The following is an 18474-nucleotide window of genomic DNA, read 5'->3' as shown; positions in this document are numbered from 1 at the left end:
CACCGCCACTGGGCTGGGCTGGCAAGGGGTGCCCCAGAGTCACTGTTGCTCATTAATGTGAGAAAGTGGGGAGCAGGATCCCTTGAGGAGTGATACCCTGAAGAGTTCTTGGGTGACATAGCAGAGCTCTTCCTTGGAGCCCTGGTCATGGGTCAGCCTCAGGCCCTGATTAGCCAACTTTGTCTCACCTCCTTCGCCAACAGCCACCCACTTGCACCCCCTGCCTAACCACGGCCTTACCTGCCCCACGCTGACCTCTTTCCTTTGGTACAGTTTACACGGTCAGCCTTCTCCATGTGTGTCTTTACCTTCACTGTGGCCCTCCAGGGCAAGATTGCCCTTCTCCTTTGTGCATGGTGCCCGGATCCCAGGGATAATGAGTCTTCTTAGTTGCCCCCTACCCCATGCCTCTGCTCTGCTTGTCCCTCATGGCCCTGGTAGTCTTCTCCCCAGGCCTGTCTTCTTGGGAACCTGAGATGCTGGGTTGTCCAGGTCATTGAGGTAAGCCTGTCGAGTGAGGCTTCTCTCTTACAGAGCATTTCACGTGCTGCCCTGCCCAAGCTGTGCAGGTACTGAAACCATTAGGTAGGACTAGCACTGGGGAAAGGGGTGTTTGTATTGCTTGGTACTCACACACATGCTCGTGTACTTGCACACACACAGGCACACATACTAGCTCACTCTCCTGAGCTGAATGGCTGGGGTGGGCCAGTCGGTTTCTGGTGGAAAGCCCTGCTAAGCAGTTTAGTGCCTGTCACGGCGGCTCCGCCTGACCTACTTGGGGATTCGCCGTGCAAGCTGCCTCTTCTGCTGACTGCGCACTCTCGGTCGCTCAGCTCCAAGCTTCAAAAACCGTGCTCCATTTCCTGAAAAATGCTTCCCTGGTTGTTTTCTCTGCTCCCCAGCCAGCCTGCCCAACTCCTGTTCCATCACCTCCAGCTTGGGCAACCTGGCCCCACGTGCTGCATTCTCTGGGTAGCAGCGTTGGGGTCACTACCCTGCCCTCATGTGTCCCCTGACCCTCCTCCTCTTTCTATACCATTGTTTCCTTGGAGCTCAGCCTTTGATGTATACATGGGTACCTTGTTTGTCAGATCTCCTTGACCTCTCCAGCAAGTCTCCCTTATTCTGTCTCCCACTATCCCTGCCTGAAACCGACCAGAGCTTTCCAACACACCCTCGTCCCTGCCCTTCCTGAGAGGTCTTGGGAACCCACACCTCTGCTCCCATATCTGGCGTATGCCCGTTAGTACAGGTTTCCAGAGCTGCCTACATTCCACACAGCATGGGCCTTGTCCTCTGGGAGTCCTGGGTGACAGATACATGGCTAGGTAGGATCCATGCCTTTCTTAGGCTGGGAGCATCTCACCTTCACTGGCTATTGAAGAAAGCTTCCCCAAGGACAATGCCTGAGCTTGGACCCAGATCCAATCATGTCTTCAGGCAGGCAGAGGGACATCATGTGCAAAGGCCCAGTTTCGGGGGGAGGGACACAATACTTTGAAGGCTCTGCAACTTTCTAGGGTAACTGGAATTCTAGACTAGAGAGAGGGAAGGTTTGAACATGGGGGCAGTAACCAGAAAGGATGCAGGAGCTCAGCCCTGTGGACCTCTTGTGAAATACATGGGATGAGGAAATTGGGGGAACTTTATCAGTTGTGTAGTTTCAAACAAATGGACAGGAAAGAGCAGGTGAAGGGATCCTTAACCTGAACCAGTAGAGACCAGGCTGGACTCTAGGATATCAGCAGAGGACAAATGGATGAGGCCTGGGGTTGGCGGGAAGGTAGCAAAGCCTTAGTTTCTGAGAGGTCTGGGAGGCAGAAGGTTCTGGGAATGGAGGTAGACAGATTAGGGGAAGAGGGTGGGTATGGGGCAGGAGGTAAGTATAGAAAGCAAGTATAAGCAAGTGTTATTTGGACTGGCAATGAAGGGAGGGGGACAGACATTGGCTTTTGTTTGTTTCTTATTGGAGAGAGGTATGATCATGTGAATGTGTGTGTCCACGTACACACATATACATGGAAGCCAGAGGCCAGCCTTAGGTGTCGTCATTCATTCCTCAGGAGCCATCCACCTTGCCTTTTTTTTTTCCTTTTTTTATTTTTTTGGTTTTTCTAGACAGGGTTTCTCTGGGTAGCCCTTGCTGTCCTGGAACTCACTCTGTAGCCCAGGCTGGCCTCAAACTCACAGAGATCCGCCTGCCTCCACCTCCCGAGTGCTGAGATTAAAGACGTGGCCACCACTGCCTGGCCTACCTTGCTTTTTGAGAGAAGATCTCTCACTGGTCTGGAGCTCACCAAATCAGCTAAGCTGGGTGGCCAGTGATCCCCGGGGATCTGCTTCTCTCTGCCTCAGGAGTACTGGAATTACAAGTATGCACCTCTGCACTGGCTTTTGACATGTGTCCTGGAGACTAAACTCTGCATGTCAAGTGCTCTGCAGATGGAGGCATCTCCCCAGCCACCTGTTTGTTTTTAACAGGCAAGGCTGGAGTGCAGTGGATAGCAGCAAGAGCCAGGGCTGAGCTGGGAGGCACAGGAGGGTTCTGGGTAGGACTCACTGTCTTCACTTCAGTTTACCCATAAACTGTCTGTGCTGTCTGGTATGCTAAAAGGAAATGAACTTCAGGTCCCACCTCCTTGCCCCAGCTTTCCCTCATCAGCAGTCTTTGTAGAGACCCAGCTCTGATCTCAGTATCTGTCGTTCAAAGATGCCATTGGACCTGATATGTGTGGCTTCCAGGTTTAGAATTACTGGGCTGTGGCCTGGGCCTCTGCATGCCTCCTGACTGTGCCCTGCCCAGACTCTTCGAGGGTCCCTGCTCCCTTACTGCCTGTGCTGGGTCTGTACTGGTCACACTGGTCTCTAAGAGAGGGGTGTGTTGCATGTCAGGGTCCCATGCATGAGGACATTACAGAGCCAAGAGAATGGTACCCAGAATCTGGGTTGCAGAGGCCGGGCTGCCTGGAGGACTGTGCCCACAGAGAGCAGGTGGGCAATTGTTAGGACTAGCTGTCCTTCAGATGCCTGTCCCCCGAGCCGGAGGCTGCAGCTGGTGACATAAGTGTTGGAACATTCTGTGTGTCCAGACCCTGTAAAGCTAGGGAAGGAGCAGGCTTAGCCATCCAAGTACCTTCAACCCCATCACTGCCTTTCTGCCATCCCAGACAGCTTCTGGCTTGGAAGCTTCCAGTGCTCATAAGGAAGTAGACACACAGCATTTCTTTTTTTCTTTCTTAAAAAAAAAAAAAAAAAGGAAAGAAAGAAATAAAAAACTACTTTTGAGGTGTGTGTCTTTCTCCCATTATCACTGCTTTTCATTTAAAATGTTATCTCCCCCTGCCCCATCCTTTGTGCCCCCCCAAGGGGAAGAGGGGAGGCCCAGCCTCACCCTGGTGTAGTCAAGGTTATGGTGATAAATCCTGGGGCATTGTCACTTCTATTCGGAGTAAATTGGCTGGCCGCTTTCGGGCTGAAGGAAAGATAATTTGCTGTAGTATTTCAAATGGATTAGAAATGGATTTGAAGGGAAAGTTCATGCCTCCCATTACAAAGGCGAGAAAGAAGACTATCTTAAGGCACTGTTCCCTCCCTGGCCTTCATTATCCACGCTTAATACCTTTCCTATTTTCCAGCGTTAATGAAATTTCCTGGCGGCATGGGCCTGCCGGACGGATGGGAGAAGCCTTTAGATCTGCGGCTCCCGTTGCAGAAAAGGAATTACAGAGCCGTGCCGTGAGGGCAGGCGCTTGCAGGGTCCTTGGCCCTGCTATTATCTCATTAATTTTATCCCCTCTTCTCTGTACAGTTCGTTTCCAAAGGCTGTCCTCTCCATTAGGGTAACAATTTACTGGAGTGCTGTGACACCCATGGCAGTAAAAAGCTACAAGGCCCCACCTGGCGCCCTCTGCTGCGGCTTCCAAAGCCAGTGAGCTGGCGGGGGTGGGGGTGGGTGGATGGGTGAGGGAAAGGCCTTTGCCTTGACCTGGTTAAGCCCCGGGGTCCAGCCAGATCCCCTTGAGGTCTCATCCCTAGCAACACCCAAATGTAGATTTTTCCACACAAGGCTTCCAGGCTCTCGGTTGAGCAAAGCAGCAGGTAGCACCTGTCCCCATTCCCTGCAGGCCCTGGATCCACGGCCCTTTGCACACACAGTCAGGATAAGAACAGAGGGGCTGCTGTCCTGCATCTTCCCAAGTAGCTCCACAGATGGCCCACAGTTGTTACCACCATCTAATGAGCAGTTTTTGAAGGAAGAAAGAGAAAGGGACAAATGGCTATTTCCTGATCATCCGTAAGAGTTGAAGCATGTCAAGCCAGGCATGGTGTAATCTCGGCACTCAAGAGGTCGAGGCAGCAATGTCTCTGGTTTGAAGTCATCTTGGCTGTATAGTGAGACCTTGTCTCAAAAAAGCAAAGCAAAATAAAACAAAACAAACATGTGGAATAACTCCTACTGTCTTGGGAAGAATTGTAACCACAGATGAGCCTTTTAGCTCTGAAGACCAGTCATGAAAAACTGGCTTGTTCATTTGAGGGTGGAGGCAGTGAGAACCAGGTCTGGGCTGAGGCATCCTACCTAGTCTAGTCTGAACCCCATGCTTTCTCCTGACTCCTGGCTTCTTGAGGCAGGCCCTTGACGGTCCCCAACTTGAGACTCCCTGATGTATAAGGGAGGGGCTGCAGGCCTCCTTCTTGGGCAAGTGCCTGAAGAAATAAAGGAACTCCCAGTTCTGGCTGGGCCTGGATAGGTCTGTGGCTGCCTCACACTGTTTTAACCTGTGGCTCCTTTTCTGTGACTACATCTAGGGAGGAGTAAATGGGAATCACATTCAAAGCTCACTGTGCATTACACAGCTCCCTAAGATGCCTCTGGAGGAAAAGCATCAGGTGTGTTCTCACAGGGCTGGGCAGATTGTAGTTGAGCATGAGTATGCTTGTCTTCTGACCATCATATTTCTGGTAGCTGTGTATTTGCTCACATTGTATAGCATAGCGTAGCTATACACTGTGTAGAGATGGAGTGCTTGGGAGAAAAGAGAGCCTGCATGGATCCCAGTCAGGAGCTCATCAGGTCTTCTGGTAAAGACCTGAGCTGACTTCTGGCTTCAGTTGTAGGGTGGCCAGAAGCTGGATAAGAGGTCACTGCTGGAGCATGGTCCTCTCCAGTCCCCTCTTCCACAGACTGCTACTCTAGCCCCAGGCTGGTGGTTGCAGGGATGTCTTCCCTGTGGATAGTGAGGAACCAGCCAGTCTCATGTTGAACAAACTCCAGCAGCTACTGCTACAGTATCAGTTGATTTTAACTGAGGATTTGGAATTAAGTTGAACATCCCATGTGAAGTGGCCATAGCTCTGAGTAGAGGTCAGGACAAACCATTGAGCCTCTAACTGACAGGGTTGACAGTAGATCTCTCTTGGTTGGGCCTTTCCTCATACCCAGTGAAAGCCAAGCGTACAAAGTCTGATAGACTAGATCCTAGAGGTCACAGTCTCGTAGGATTCCCGTCTCCAACCCAGATAGTACCCAGCAGAGGGCTGGCTAATGAAGTATGTGATGGGTAGGGCAGTGAGTGGCCAGGCAGACCGATCCCTGCAGCCTGGCTTCTTGGCAGGACTCTTTCCCTCCAAGATTGGTGTTTGTGAACTTGAATTTTAATTAAGAGAAACTGGGTTAAGTGCCTTCTGTGGCCTCCTACCACGGTGTTTGTACTTACACCGCAGCTTTGGTCCCCTGACGGCTGGCTCGCTTTGCTCACATTATCTCACTAATGAGCCCTCCGAGGCCACTGGCTGGCAAGAGTTATCCCAACTTGCAAGTGGAGAGACCAAGGCTCAGAGGGGCTATGGTGCTGGGTGGTAGAGCGGTAGCTGAGCCCAAGTGCATGGCTGCCTTCCCCTGGTGCTTTTCTTTTTGGGTGCCCCCCCCCCCCCGGGTTACAGGGAGTGCTGCAGGTGTCTTGGCAAGGCAGGCAAGCAAGCAAGTCTCCTCTGGCTGTTATTCTGCAGTTCAGCTCTTGGGATACCTCCTCGGCCCTAGTTGGCTGGAGAAGAGTCTGTTACAGCTGTGGGATCCCAAGAGACTTCAGACCTTGCTTCCCTCAGGAGCTAGACCTGGATAGGCTACAGGGCCATGGGCGCCAGTGGGGTCTGGAAGAGAAGGGTCACAGCCCTGTACCAGGCAGGAGATGTTGCCCATACCTTCCATTTTAGCTGTCCTCTTGGAGAGTGAGGACTGCTGTTATGAAGGCCTCTGTGTACTCTATTGATACATACCTGGTGCCCATTGCTCACATTTGCCACTAGAGGGCAGTGCATGCAGGCTGTGATCATGTGATAAGTAGTGTCTGATTTACATAAACATTACATACCACCAAAATGTATCTTGAAGATTGGCTGCATGCTGAGCCCTCTGGGCTCACCTGGCTGCTGGGGCACCAGGTTCCCTCCCTGAGGACAGTCTGCTCAAATCATAGCTAGCCTAGGGCTGTCACATCAAGGCCCTTTCTCAGCTTGTATAGTTCTTGAGCCTCCAAGGGTCCTGGGGTGTCTGGTAGACCTGAAAGCTTGAAAGGGTGGGGAGCAGTAAGGTGGTCTCTGAGGTCCAAGACTGACCTAGCTTAGGTCTATACTCCAAGTCACCAACCCTACAGCTGCCCCTTTACCTCTTGAACAGTAATTTCTACCCCATACAGTGGGCATGGTGAGGTTGAGACCACCCTCCTACATTCTCAGTGCAGGGCTCTCTGAGCAGTGGACAAAGAGAGGGTACCATGAGCAGTAGTCCATGTTGATCCTATGACAGCTTTTGTCTTGGGGCACAGTTTCTACCATCCTTGGCAGAAACCCAAGTGGGTGTCATATACTGGTGCCAAGGGGCCAGGGCCCTGCACTGCTTTTCAAAATACAGTGCTCTACAGAACATCCCCAGCATGGAGATACTCACCAGTGCCCAGGCTTGGAGACAGTCTGCAAGGACAGGTGTGTGTTGGAGGCCAGTCCTCTCTGTGGCCCATTGGAGCTCATGAATTTCTAACCAGTTTGTCAGAAGTCCTTGGCTATTGCTACAGAAGTGTCTCTATGAGAGGTAAGGGGACAGAGGTCTCCTGGCAGCTGGACCAGAGACACCCAACAACCCCAACTGTAATGTATCCCATACAGCAAGTGCTTTAGGTTGGGTTTAGCACTGACCACCAAATCTAAGCTTATTCTGGGCCATGTCTAATAAACAGTTTGTTGTCTCTGTAGGTCCATGGTGCTGAACCGCCTGCGTCCAGCCATCACTGGAGGCGGGAAAGCCCCATCTGGTTCCCCTCGGTGGCGCAACAAAGGCTACCGCTGTATAGGAGGGGTTCTCTACAAGGTGTCTGCCAACAAGCTCTCCAAGACCTCCAGCCGGCCCACTGATGGCAGCAGGGCCCTCCTTCGCACAGGTGAGATGGAGTGCTGGAGACTATGTGGATGAGCACTGAGTGTCAGTGTGTCTCACTTTCTCTGGGCTCAGCTGTGGGCATAGCCATATAAGGGGACAAGGCCAGGGTCCTGGAACTTAGAGAGCTGAGAGAATGAATGCACCCAGAGGACTGGATGGGCACAGGGCTTTAGGAGCTATCCCTTGGGAAACTGAAGGGGTAGCCAGAGTGGGGGCAGTGTCCCCTGGGAGTCTGAGTGGCGCTGGCCTCTTGGTTGGCTGAGCAGCCAGATTTTCTGTGAGAGACCATACAGGAGCACCTGTGTTTTGCTCTTGGACAAAGGATGAACCAGGTAAACATGCCTGGCTGAGCGAACACCTGGGGCCACGGCACCCCTAATCACATTGGTGATGCTTCACCAACTGTATCTGGAGGCAGACATCACCACTGCTGCAAGCCCCCTGCAGCCTGGGGACAGGCTGAGGAGAAGGAAATGCTTTGGATATGCTTATTGTACAATTAACTAGAAAAGTATTTTGGTTTCAGTCCAATCTTATCCTCTTCTTTGCCCATCAAAAAGCACGGCAAGATTATGGGTTGCTGTGGAATTCAGAGCTGTGCCCAGCTGTGCCCAGCAGCCCTATTCACTCACCAGAGGGTCTGGAAGGAGAAGAAATCAACCAGGGAGAAGAAGGCAGTGCCGAGGGCAGTCCTGGGTTCACGAAGATACAGGGACTATCTCATTTGGGACAGCCAGTTCTGTGTCCCTGCCAGGCTGTGCTTGAGAGCTGTGCTTCAGGTCCAGAGCGTCCAGGTGCTGTTCTCTGGACAAGATGCACAGGGAACACAGCTCCTGACATTTATTCCTTTAGGGTGGGAGAGCCTGGTAGGCTCATTTAAGAACTGTGGGAATAGCCTGGGCTCCTGCCCTGACTCTTACATGCCCTTGGGTCTCCGCGTCCCCATCAGTACCCACTGTAGTCTTCCCTGTCCCTGTGCTTTTGCTCTGTCTCATATTCCAAACACTGTCGCATACTCCAGGCTTCCTAAGCACCAAGGCTTGGGATTAGGACTGAACCTTGGGCTTGGAAATAAACCCTCTCATCTCCCTACACTGACCACCGTTACCTAGTGACTGCCACATGGTCCTGTCCTCAGGTACAAGGACTAGCCGTCTTGTGCTGAGTCCTGGTTTACACTGTGTCTGGCTGGATGGACCCAGGGCATGGGGCTTCACCAGCCACTTGAGCTTCTTGTATCCCTCTTATCTGGGAGAGGCAGAGATGAGAGGTGTAAATTCTGCCAGGGCAGGCAGTGGCGTTGGACTTGGCCTCTCATAGTCCTTCACTGGGAGATGATGGGCTCTAAGCTACAAAGAGGCTGGGCTGCTTCCCTGTCCCTTCTCACCGGGAAGCTGTGTCTGTTCCTGTGATCCAGGAACCAAGTGCCGAGTTCTGTAGACTCTGCCTTCCTGGCTCCCACACACACAGCTTCCACATCACCGTGATATGAACAGTCTACCCCCCCTTACTCTGGGCCTGGCTCTTTTGCCCCCCTTTCTTGGCTATAGACCCAACTAAGAAGGAATTTCTTCTCCCATAAGTCCTTGCAGCCTTCTTTCCCAGTGCTCTAGCAGCCACCTAGAGCCTGTCTTCCATTTAGCCAGCTGCCTAAGGAAACATGTGATGAGAGCAGGGTGGGAGTCCCAGGGGGCCTCTCTACCACTACTTCTACCCCTGTCCTGGCTCTTGCCAAGGCTTCAGTCTGCTGCCAGTCAGGACTGTCATTGTCCCTGACCTACCTACCTAAGCCTTGGCAGCCACTCTAGGACCTTTCTGGGGCTTGCCCTTTCTCTCCTTGGGATGGGATGTGGGGCATGTTGAAAGACACAGGCTGGCAAGACCACTCCCTTCCTTCTGAGCCAGGGGAGATGACCAGTGAGCTGGATAGCACCTGCTGCCTGGACACCCCCACATGACCCCCACCCCACAGTGAGGAAGGTAGATTGCTCCCAACAGTGCACTACCGCTGACTGGCCCACTTACGCTAGTCATAATTAAAGAAATAAATTTCCTTCTCTAGTGTCAGCAAGCCTTTGACTTCACAGGAGGGATGGGGCACCAGCTCCTCCTCTGGCCACCCCTCCAGGCCCTCAAGGATGGAGTCAGCATTAGCCGTGGCTTTCTTGGCTTTCTGAAGTTCAGCCCACTCTCCCAAATCTACTTGCTATTCAGATGGCCCAGTTCCTTCACCCTTGCCCTGAACTTTCCTGGGACCTGTGTCCTTGGTTGGCTGGACTTGCTGAAAGCACAAAGAGCCTGACGGTCCCTTCAGTGAGGGACAGAAGTCTCCGACCACAGGCTAGCCCTGGCTTCTTGAGGGCCTCCTGGCCAAAGTGAAGCAGGTGTGGTTGGTAGTTCTCTGCTGACTAGCCACCTGTATGTTCTTGGGCAAGGGAGGTCTCCGCAGCTTTTTCTTTGGTTTGGTTTTTGACACAGGGTCCTTCTGTTATGTAGATCTGGCTGTCCTGGAACTCACTCTGTAGACCAGGCTGTCCTCAAACTCACAGAGATCCACCTGCCTCTGCTCCTGAGTGCTGGGATTAAAGGCGTGCACCACCACACCTGGCCCCCTGTGACTAATGATTTGTGCCCTGCCTTCCCCTCCCTGGGCACCATGAGGTCACATTAGAGGGGCATGCAGGGAAGCCTTGTCAGCTGCACTCTAAGGGTGCAGAGCTACCAGGTCATGGAGACACTACTTACTGCTGTTCCTCTCTGTGACTTCCTCTACCATTTTGGTTTTCTTTCCAAGACTGCAGCTCTAAGTGCCTTTGTTGAATGTGCCCTGCCTGGACGTGGCAGGCTCTCAGCTGAGTACACCTGAGCTTTAGGAAGCCCTTGCTCCAGCCTCCTGGGAGCAGCTAGACAACTCAGCAATGGAACTGGGGACAGATACCTGAGCTCAGCCCCTTGTTTGCCTGGTGGGCTCTGCCAGAATGATAGCCAAGTGCTGAGGAGGCTTTGACCTCTCTGAAAGATGAGCTCCCTTTGAGGACCAGGGAACAGACAGGACACTGAGCAAGGGTGGAGCTGGACGGAGCCAGTATTTATTTTGGGAAACTCCAGGAAGCGAAAGTGCTCCAGAGTGCACAGCAGAAGCAGCACCTTATGCTCCCAGGTCAGGGTGTGCTGCAGCTTTTTGCACCTCTGGTTGCTTCTTTTCAAGCCAGCTACTTTATGTGCATTTTTAACACTGCAAAGCATTTGGAAGGTGCCTCCCATCCTTGTCAAAACTCCCACCGTGAACCCCACGCTGATGTGTTTTTAAAAGCAGAAAGTGGAAAGATGAGAAAGCTGCTCCCTACCAGGTCCTGACAGGTGGCACGTGATGCCCACGTGTCTCTGGCTGGGAGCAGATGGTGCCAGTGTCACCAGCAGGCTGGGCGACAGCCCGGGAACCGGTGCTCATTGACAGACTATCACATTGCACGTCACTGGTTACGAAGACTGGCAGGTGTGAGTGTGTGTCTGTGCCACCTGGACAGTACTCCACTGCCACCCTAAGGACAGGTGTCCTCGGCTACAAATAGAGCCACCCTAGGTTCTTCCTTGCTTCTCCACACCCCGAGACCCTTGCCCCACCCTTCCTTTCCCTTAGAGCTTCCTCCTCAGGCCCTGCGGTCCTTCCTGGACTCTCAGCTCCCTGTCCCTACCTTGAGGCCTCAGTCATGCCCCGACTGCCTGAGCCTGCGTAGCTGTGCAGTAGAGTCCCGCTTCCCGCTGGGACCCATGGATGCCCTTTTTAAACTCAAGGGCACTGAGGTGAAGTGTAGGGCAGCCTCTGACCAGAGAGCCCCACAGAACTGCAGGAGGGTAACGTCTGCCCTCACAGCTCCTTTAACAGACTCCTCAGGGACTTCCTAGCAGCAGACAGGGTTCCCTAGCAGGCCTGGTCTTGCCTTGGGCCCAAAGTCCCTAAGGTACCAAGGTTCAACCCTTGGTACCCCTGTCCAGGGAGGATTTTAAAAGGGTGTGTGGGGCTCTCAGGGCCAAGTAGCTTACAGAGTGCCCAGGGGAGAGGGTCTGAGTTTCCAAGCAGTGAGGCATGAAGGGCTGCTGCGGGTCTGGAGCCAGGAGTGAGGAGTGCTGCTCTGGAGCAGATCACGGGTGCTCTGATCATAATAGAGCCTGGTAGTGTGTGTTCAGGCACTTAGAACATCCCCTTTTAAAACCTAGATGGCTTTGTCATCGCCTCAGGTCCTCAGAACTTCTGAGTGATGTCACACTTGTGCCTCTCATGCTGTATTCATTTCAGCAGCTGCTCGGTAGGAAACCGGATCTGCTCTGGGAAGGGTCATGTGTGTATTTGAGGAACCAGGGGAAGCCATCCTAAGCAGGCCCTGCCCTGCCCGCCCTGTAATCCTGGGGTTGGCCTCTATCTTTAAAAGGCAGGCAAAGCTGTGTAGTGAGCCTGGGCCGCCTCCACGTGGAAGCCGTGAGGTTCTCAGGGAGCCCCGTTCCCATCCCATTGTCTTCATGCCACATTGGTCACCTCAGAAAGGCCAATTGGATTTTGGTGTGTGGGAGTTTGAGGACTATGAAAGGGAGGGAGCCTTCCAACTTTTAAGTAACAAGCTCCAGTTGGACCCAGATACCCTGTCTGCAGCCACTGTGCAGAGCTGCAAGTCGCATTTCCAGCTGTGCCAACACATTCATTTTTCCCCTCCTCCTCCTCCTCCTCCTCCTTCTCCTCCTCGTCCTTCCTCCTCGTCTCCCCTCCCCCTCCTCCTTCTTCCACCCTCCTCCCTTCATCCTTCCCTCTTTCCCCTCCCCCACCCTCCCCTCTCCCTCCCTCCTCTCCTCCCCTCTTTGCTCTCTTCCCCTTCTCCCCCTCCCCATCTCCCCCCACTCTTCCTCCCTCCTCTTTCTTTTTAACAATCCTTTAAGTCTAAGAAAGCAGTCTCTCTCCTATACAGCCGGGCCCATTTTCTCTACCCTGGTATGAGTAGCCCCCTCTCTTTCCTTCCCAGACTCTACAAAGTTAGATGCCATCACCCTTTGCCATTTGTATGATGGCCTCCTTGGTAGCCAGGCCAGGGACAGAGCCTAGAGACATGTCAATGGGCCAATCACTACCTCAGCCCAAAGACCTGCCCCATGAGCCAACTGGGCACTGAGGAGCAGAAAACTGGGAAGCCAGTAGGGAGCCAGGAAGCACCAAGTCGATCTTAGGGAGCCTGGCTGGTTGGAGACATCGGGGCTGGCAGGCTCTTCTAGGCCTTGACCCTGGCATGCTGGATCCAAGGCTGCCCACCCTCAGGGTAGCCCAGACACAGGACCCAGCAGTGCCCCACTCTTGATGCTGTGTCCCCAGAGGGAAGGGCTCCTGGAAGAAGCATCTATGCCTGAGCTAAGTTCGAGGGGACTTTGCCTAGATGGTTTGGCAGGAAAAAGGTATGAGTCATCCAGGGAAGGGTAGGTCAGGGTTGCAGTTGGGCTGTGGCCTGATGTGACCTGTTCCTTCTCCCGCAGGACGACTGGACCCTGCCACCAGCTGCAGTCGTTCCTTGGCCAGGTGCGTCCCTTGAGGCTGGGAAGGTAGGGGCTCCCTGCTCCCTCTTGGGCTCACAAACCTCTCTCTGTGTGTAGCCGGGCCGTCCAGCGAAGCCTGGCCATCATCCGGCAGGCGAAGCAGAAGAAAGAGAAGAAAAGAGAGTACTGTATGTACTACAACCGCTTTGGCAGGTGTAACCGTGGCGAGCGCTGCCCTTACATCCATGACCCTGAGAAGGTGGCCGTGTGCACCAGGTGCCCTGCCCAGCCTTACTGACAACTTGGGGGGTTAGTGGCAAAACCTGGCACCAGCCCTCCCCAAACCTTCCTATCCCATGCTGCAGATTTGTCCGAGGCACATGCAAGAAGACAGATGGGTCCTGCCCTTTCTCTCACCATGTGTCCAAGGAGAAGGTGAGTACCATGTGGTCAGCAGGCCTGCTCTTCCAGACATTCCTGGGTGCCATCTAGCCTCCAGACAGACTGGACTGCATAGTTTTCCTTGGTCTTAAGTTAGCAGCTCCCGCCTCCAGTGTCCACAAGCTCACGGAGTCCTCCAGCTCACCCCTTCACTCCCATGGCCCAGCCGTGCTGTGCTGCCTTTTCCTCCTGCTGGAAGAAGCACCAAACCTGGGGTCCCAACATAGCACATGTGAGAGTCTCCTCCTCCTGTCACCTTCGCCCCAGGTCCTGTAGTGATGCCAGGCTACTTCTCACCTCCACTACAGGAACAGGGGAGGGAAGCCTCCTAGATGCTCCTGTAGTATGAGGAGGTCAGGGTCTTCTCTGTCTCCTGTCCCAAGACTGCCATAGATGGAGTAGTGGTCAGAAGAGCCATGGCAGCACAGCCAAGATTGCAATGCCCAGGTGTGCCCAGCCTGGAAGGATGGAGAGCACTGCAGTCAGGGCCTCACCTAGACCCACTGACCTCTGAGAAGACGGCCGTGAGTGTGTGGAAGGGCCTGGGGCCAAGGCCGCAGTGCAGAGGAGGCGGGTGGGTGAGGCCTGCTGCTGCTGCTCCGACAGCTTTTCCCCTTGAGAAGCTTGGAGAGAATCAGCATTTTTCTCCCTAATCGAGCTTCGAAACTCTGTCGTGAGCAATTTGGAAATTCACGTCGAGTTTCAGGTTCATTAAGCGCCAGCTCCAAAGCCCGTGCGCACTCCAAGCTGTCTAATGTGTGGGCCGCACCAGCGCCCTGAATTAATGTTATTGTTATTTGTGTGGACGTGGCGGGGTGCAAACAAGGTTAATTGAAATGAGAACGCAGTTTCCTCTTGGTAACGGCCCCGCTCTGACAGCCAGGAGGAGCTCTGTTTGGTGCGAGAGTTGGCTTTATTATTCCTTTTTATTAGAGCTAATTTGGGCTCTATATCAAAAACCACATTAAGGGAATTGTCTACAGCTTCACCACCGCCAGCCCAAACAGGGCCCCCAGCCCCTCTCCCCTCCGTGGCTGCAGTTAAAAGACAATTAAAAATAAACTCTTGCTCAGTAAATCACCCTTTGTTTCTTTGATTTCCCCTCCTCTCTCTACTCCAGGGCTGCTGCCCCAGCCTCTTCCTCCTTGGCCTCCCTCAGACAGGTTCCTGTCTTGCCCTCTCCCACCTTGCCCCAGAAAAGTGACTTTTTAAAGCCCATGGATTCCTTGGGTCAGGAAAGTACTCCTCAGAGCCACTGCTAGTCTAAGTGTGGGACATGTGTCAGCATCTGAGATATGCATTTTGAGATATGAGTGACCTCCTGGGGCTGAGGAGGATGTGCTGGGTGAGGACAGTGACAATGCCCATTCTCCAAACAGTCCAGAAAGGACTGGTGACTGGCCCGTGGAAGGGGAAGGAGCAAAGTTGCCTAGAAAATTCAGAGGTAGCCTCTTCCTTGGATGGTCTCAATCCGGGTCCCGTTGCCCATCATCCCCTCCAGGCCCACTGGTGATAACAAGTAGCGGTTGTAGCCAGCAGTCATCAGGGCTGTTGCAGCTCTCTACTAAGAAAGGAACAGGGTATATATCTAGCTCCTGGGCTGAGCCACTTGCCCAGGCCTGTCCACCCACAGCTGCCAGGGTGGGTCCAGACTTTCTGCTCCAGGACCCAATTTACTGATGGACTAGACCTTGGTGCTACCATGTGGCCAGTGCCTGACCTGGTGTCCTAGATGTCCAGCTCCAAGTCTGCCCCACCTAGATAGTAGAGCTATGTCCCAAGGCTCCTAGGATACACCAGGCCATGGGTTGGTGGTTAGGAGCCCTGTGTACTGTGTTCCTGGGTAGGGAATAGCACACCTAGGAAAAGCCACTGCTGCCGACTGCCCAGCTCCATATCTTCATTTGGGCAGTTAGAACAGATAAGGAAGCAGGGGTTTGATATGGGAAGATGACTCCCTGGACCCCAGCTGCTGCTGGCTGGCTTTGTGTGTTCATTCTTTGTGGGTTTTTTTTTTTTTTTGGTTTTTCGAGACAGGGTTTCTCTGTGTAGCTTTGCGCCTCTCCTGGAACTCACTTGGTAGCCCAGGTCAGCCTCGAACTCACAGAGATCCGCCTGGCTCTGCCTCCCGAGTGCTGGGATTAAAGGCGTGCGCCACCACCGCCCGGCCTTTGTGGGGTTTTTGGTTGGTTGGTTTGGTTTGGGTTTTGTTGGTTTGTTTGTTTTTCCCCTGGAATCTCTCCATACAGCCCTGGCTAATCTTGAGCTTACTATGTAGACCAACCAAGCTGGAACTCACCAAGATTCACCGGTCTCTGCCTCCCAAGTGTTGAGTTTAAAGGTGTACACCGTTTACAACCCAGCTTTATGTCCATTTCTCCCTCCCACCAGGAGGACCATGGTGAGGGTCTTCAGGAAGGATCTGAGTGGCTGTTGTCCAGCCGTGGGACCCTCTCGGGCCTGCAAGTCCTGGTGTTTTTACTTGTAAAGTGGATGTGGTGCAAAGGTACAGACTTTTTCGCCCTGACCTTTCTCCCCTCCCACAGATGCCTGTGTGCTCCTACTTTCTGAAGGGGATCTGCAGCAACACCAACTGTCCCTACAGCCACGTGTATGTGTCCCGCAAGGCTGAAGTCTGCAGTGACTTCCTCAAAGGCTATTGCCCGCTGGGTGCAAAGGTGAGGGGCTTGGGCGGGCACGGGACAGGCTCGGGCGGGCACGGGACGGGCTGGTAAGCAGTCTTCAGGACTCCGCACTGACGTCGGGCGTCTCGCACAGCCTTAAGGTGGTCACTGTAATTCTGCCCATCTCGCAAATGGCTCAAATGACAGCAACTTGGCCAGGGTCCAACAGGGCAGCTAGCACCCCAGGTCCTCATGCAAGGGCAGCAAGGGGTTTATAGTAGAGCCTACCCAAAAATGGAAGGGATAAAGTAGCTGAGATAGTGAAACCCAGGGAGATTGCTGTGGGAAGTAGTAACTGAAAGAGATGTCAGAGGTTGGAAGCTCTACAGGACCGAAGGAGCTGTGTGAGCTGTGTGGCTGCCTGCTTCCCTGAGATGCTGGGGAGATGTGTGTGTGTGTGTGTGTGTGTGTGTGTGTGTGTGTGTGTGTGTGTGTGTGTGTGTGTGTAATATAAATATTATATATTTATATATATATATCTCACTTCCATCTCACCTATGGTGGAGGGCTGCTGGTAAGGGTGACCTAGGGCTGCATCCCAGTGGAGGTACCCAGTGTGGAGTTAGGGTTGGGAAATGGGTAGGAGGGCTAGCACCATATCCCGGAGTAACTAGCATGCTGCCTCTTCCTAGATGTCCAGGACTACCTGTCTGGTTGCCCAGGCAGCTCAGTCCTACCTGTTGACTTTTATGAGAAACTCCCCATAGCTGAGCTAGCATGATCTTACCAACTGCACAGCTACAGGAGAGCTCTGGCGATCTAGTCCTCTTCTCCAAGCCTCCCCTACCTGAGCTCCTCATGCTGGGGTTCTGTGCCGGAGGTGGGCCGAAGCATGGCCAGGGGCTCTTGGCGAGGGCCCTTTAGTGCCTGGTATGTAGTGAAAAGCCGTGACACACAACTCGGGCCCGTGGAAAGCCCCTTTGCTGTCTTTCCTGTCTGTGGGTCTCCCCGCTCACTCCCAGCCTTGCTAGTGAAGTGAAATCAAGGCCAACAGGCAGTGTGGGCTATGTCAGTGCCAGGCCAGCCCCTGTCCCAAGAACCCTTCCGAGCTTCACATCACAGGGGGCACCAAAAGCACAGTGTATGTGCTCCATCCTACCTGGGCACAGCCCTCTAAAGCTGCCCGAGCTTCTTGATACTTCCTGTCTTTTGTCCTGTCCACCCACCAAAGTGGCTCGAGTCTTCCTTCCAGAGGACACAAGTGGTGACTTCCTTGAGCCTACTGATGCTTCTGTATTGCTACTGACAGCGTGAGCTTGACAGGAGCTGTCGGGTCACCTTGAAGGGCACTGGTCCCTGGCAAGGAAGTCCTTCCGGGGAGGTGGGGACTGGCAGGCCTTGGCAGGGGCACTTCTAGGCGCTGGCCCAGGTGAGGGGCAGGACCCCATGGAGGCTGCAGCTGATTATTGTAAAATATTCCAATTTAAATGAAGATATCAGAGCGATATTTAAGTCCTGCTTCTATTAGTGGAAGTGCTTACTGCGTCCCTTTCTGCGTGTCAGCGCTGCGTCCCTGCCGCATGATGGATAGCAGCTTGTAATTATATATGGGGGAAAGCGCTGAGCAGGCCGGATCCAGCGGGAGGGGAGGTAGCAGCCTGGGCCTGTGAGGGTTAATTTTATTCTCTAAATAATATAAAAAGTGCTGAGTCGTCACCTTGTGCCTGAAGTAGAAGTCCTCAAATGGGCCCTAGAGAGTTTATAATATTCCACTGAATCAAGTGAAACTGTTAACCTTGCTTCATAAAGCCAGGGCTTGTTAAAGAGGCGCGTTCCCTTTCCTTTTGAATAATTTAGGCTAGGAGTAAGTCTCTGCTCCTTCCCTTTCTGGGGGCCATGGGGCTGCTCCAGGTCTTACCACTTGGGGTAGCCTCTGCCAGCTGGCAGACCAACTCTCCTGGACCTGAGGACAGATTGGTGACGGCAAGCTGGTGACTCTTTTGTAGAATGCCTCTCACTGTCAGGGTCTGGTGCATCCTCACGCTAGAGTAGAAAGTGGCAAGTGTGTCACTGTGTCACTTCCTCCCACTCCTGGTTGTGACTTAGGGCACACTTTGATCACTTGACGGATGTGATGGCAGCTTTGCCTCAGCATGTATCTCCTTAGATCATGAGTATTCTGTGTAACGTGCCCCTGGGCGCAGAGCAGGCGAATCTGTTCTCTGTATATGTATACCTGTGCATTTTGGGTGTGCGTGTGCATGTGTGTGCCTTTGGGCACCATCCGTTTGTGTATAGGTGCATGTGTGTGGAGATTGTGTGTGTGCGTGTGCCCCAGCTTTCTCTCCCTCTCTGCCGAACCCGCTCACAGCTCTCCACTCTGGCCAGTGCCTCCTGCTCTGTCGCCTCCTGCTCGTGCTTAGGCCTGTCCAGGAGCCCTGGCTGCAGGTTTCAGCGCTG

At 53.3% G+C, this 18474-nt stretch overlaps 1 protein-coding gene across 1 annotated transcript in view; it reads left to right on the top strand.

The window, feature by feature from the left end:
- Window positions 1-18474, top strand: part of Zc3h3 (zinc finger CCCH-type containing 3) — an 81918-nt gene that overhangs the window by 50140 nt on the left and 13304 nt on the right. The window contains exons 5-9 of the mRNA XM_052748039.1: window positions 7252-7436; window positions 12950-12992; window positions 13067-13225; window positions 13315-13384; window positions 15937-16068. Of these exons, the coding sequence (XP_052603999.1) occupies window positions 7252-7436; window positions 12950-12992; window positions 13067-13225; window positions 13315-13384; window positions 15937-16068 (589 nt within the window). The remainder of the gene's footprint in view (window positions 1-7251; window positions 7437-12949; window positions 12993-13066; window positions 13226-13314; window positions 13385-15936; window positions 16069-18474) is intronic.

The sequence above is a fragment of the Peromyscus californicus genome, unplaced genomic scaffold (assembly GCF_007827085.1).
Source record: "Peromyscus californicus insignis strain IS unplaced genomic scaffold, ASM782708v3 Scaffold_20__1_contigs__length_68692818, whole genome shotgun sequence".
Taxonomy (NCBI): domain Eukaryota; kingdom Metazoa; phylum Chordata; class Mammalia; order Rodentia; family Cricetidae; genus Peromyscus; species Peromyscus californicus.
Note: the sequence above shows the minus strand (reverse complement) of the source record. Positions and strands in the feature narration are given on the sequence as shown.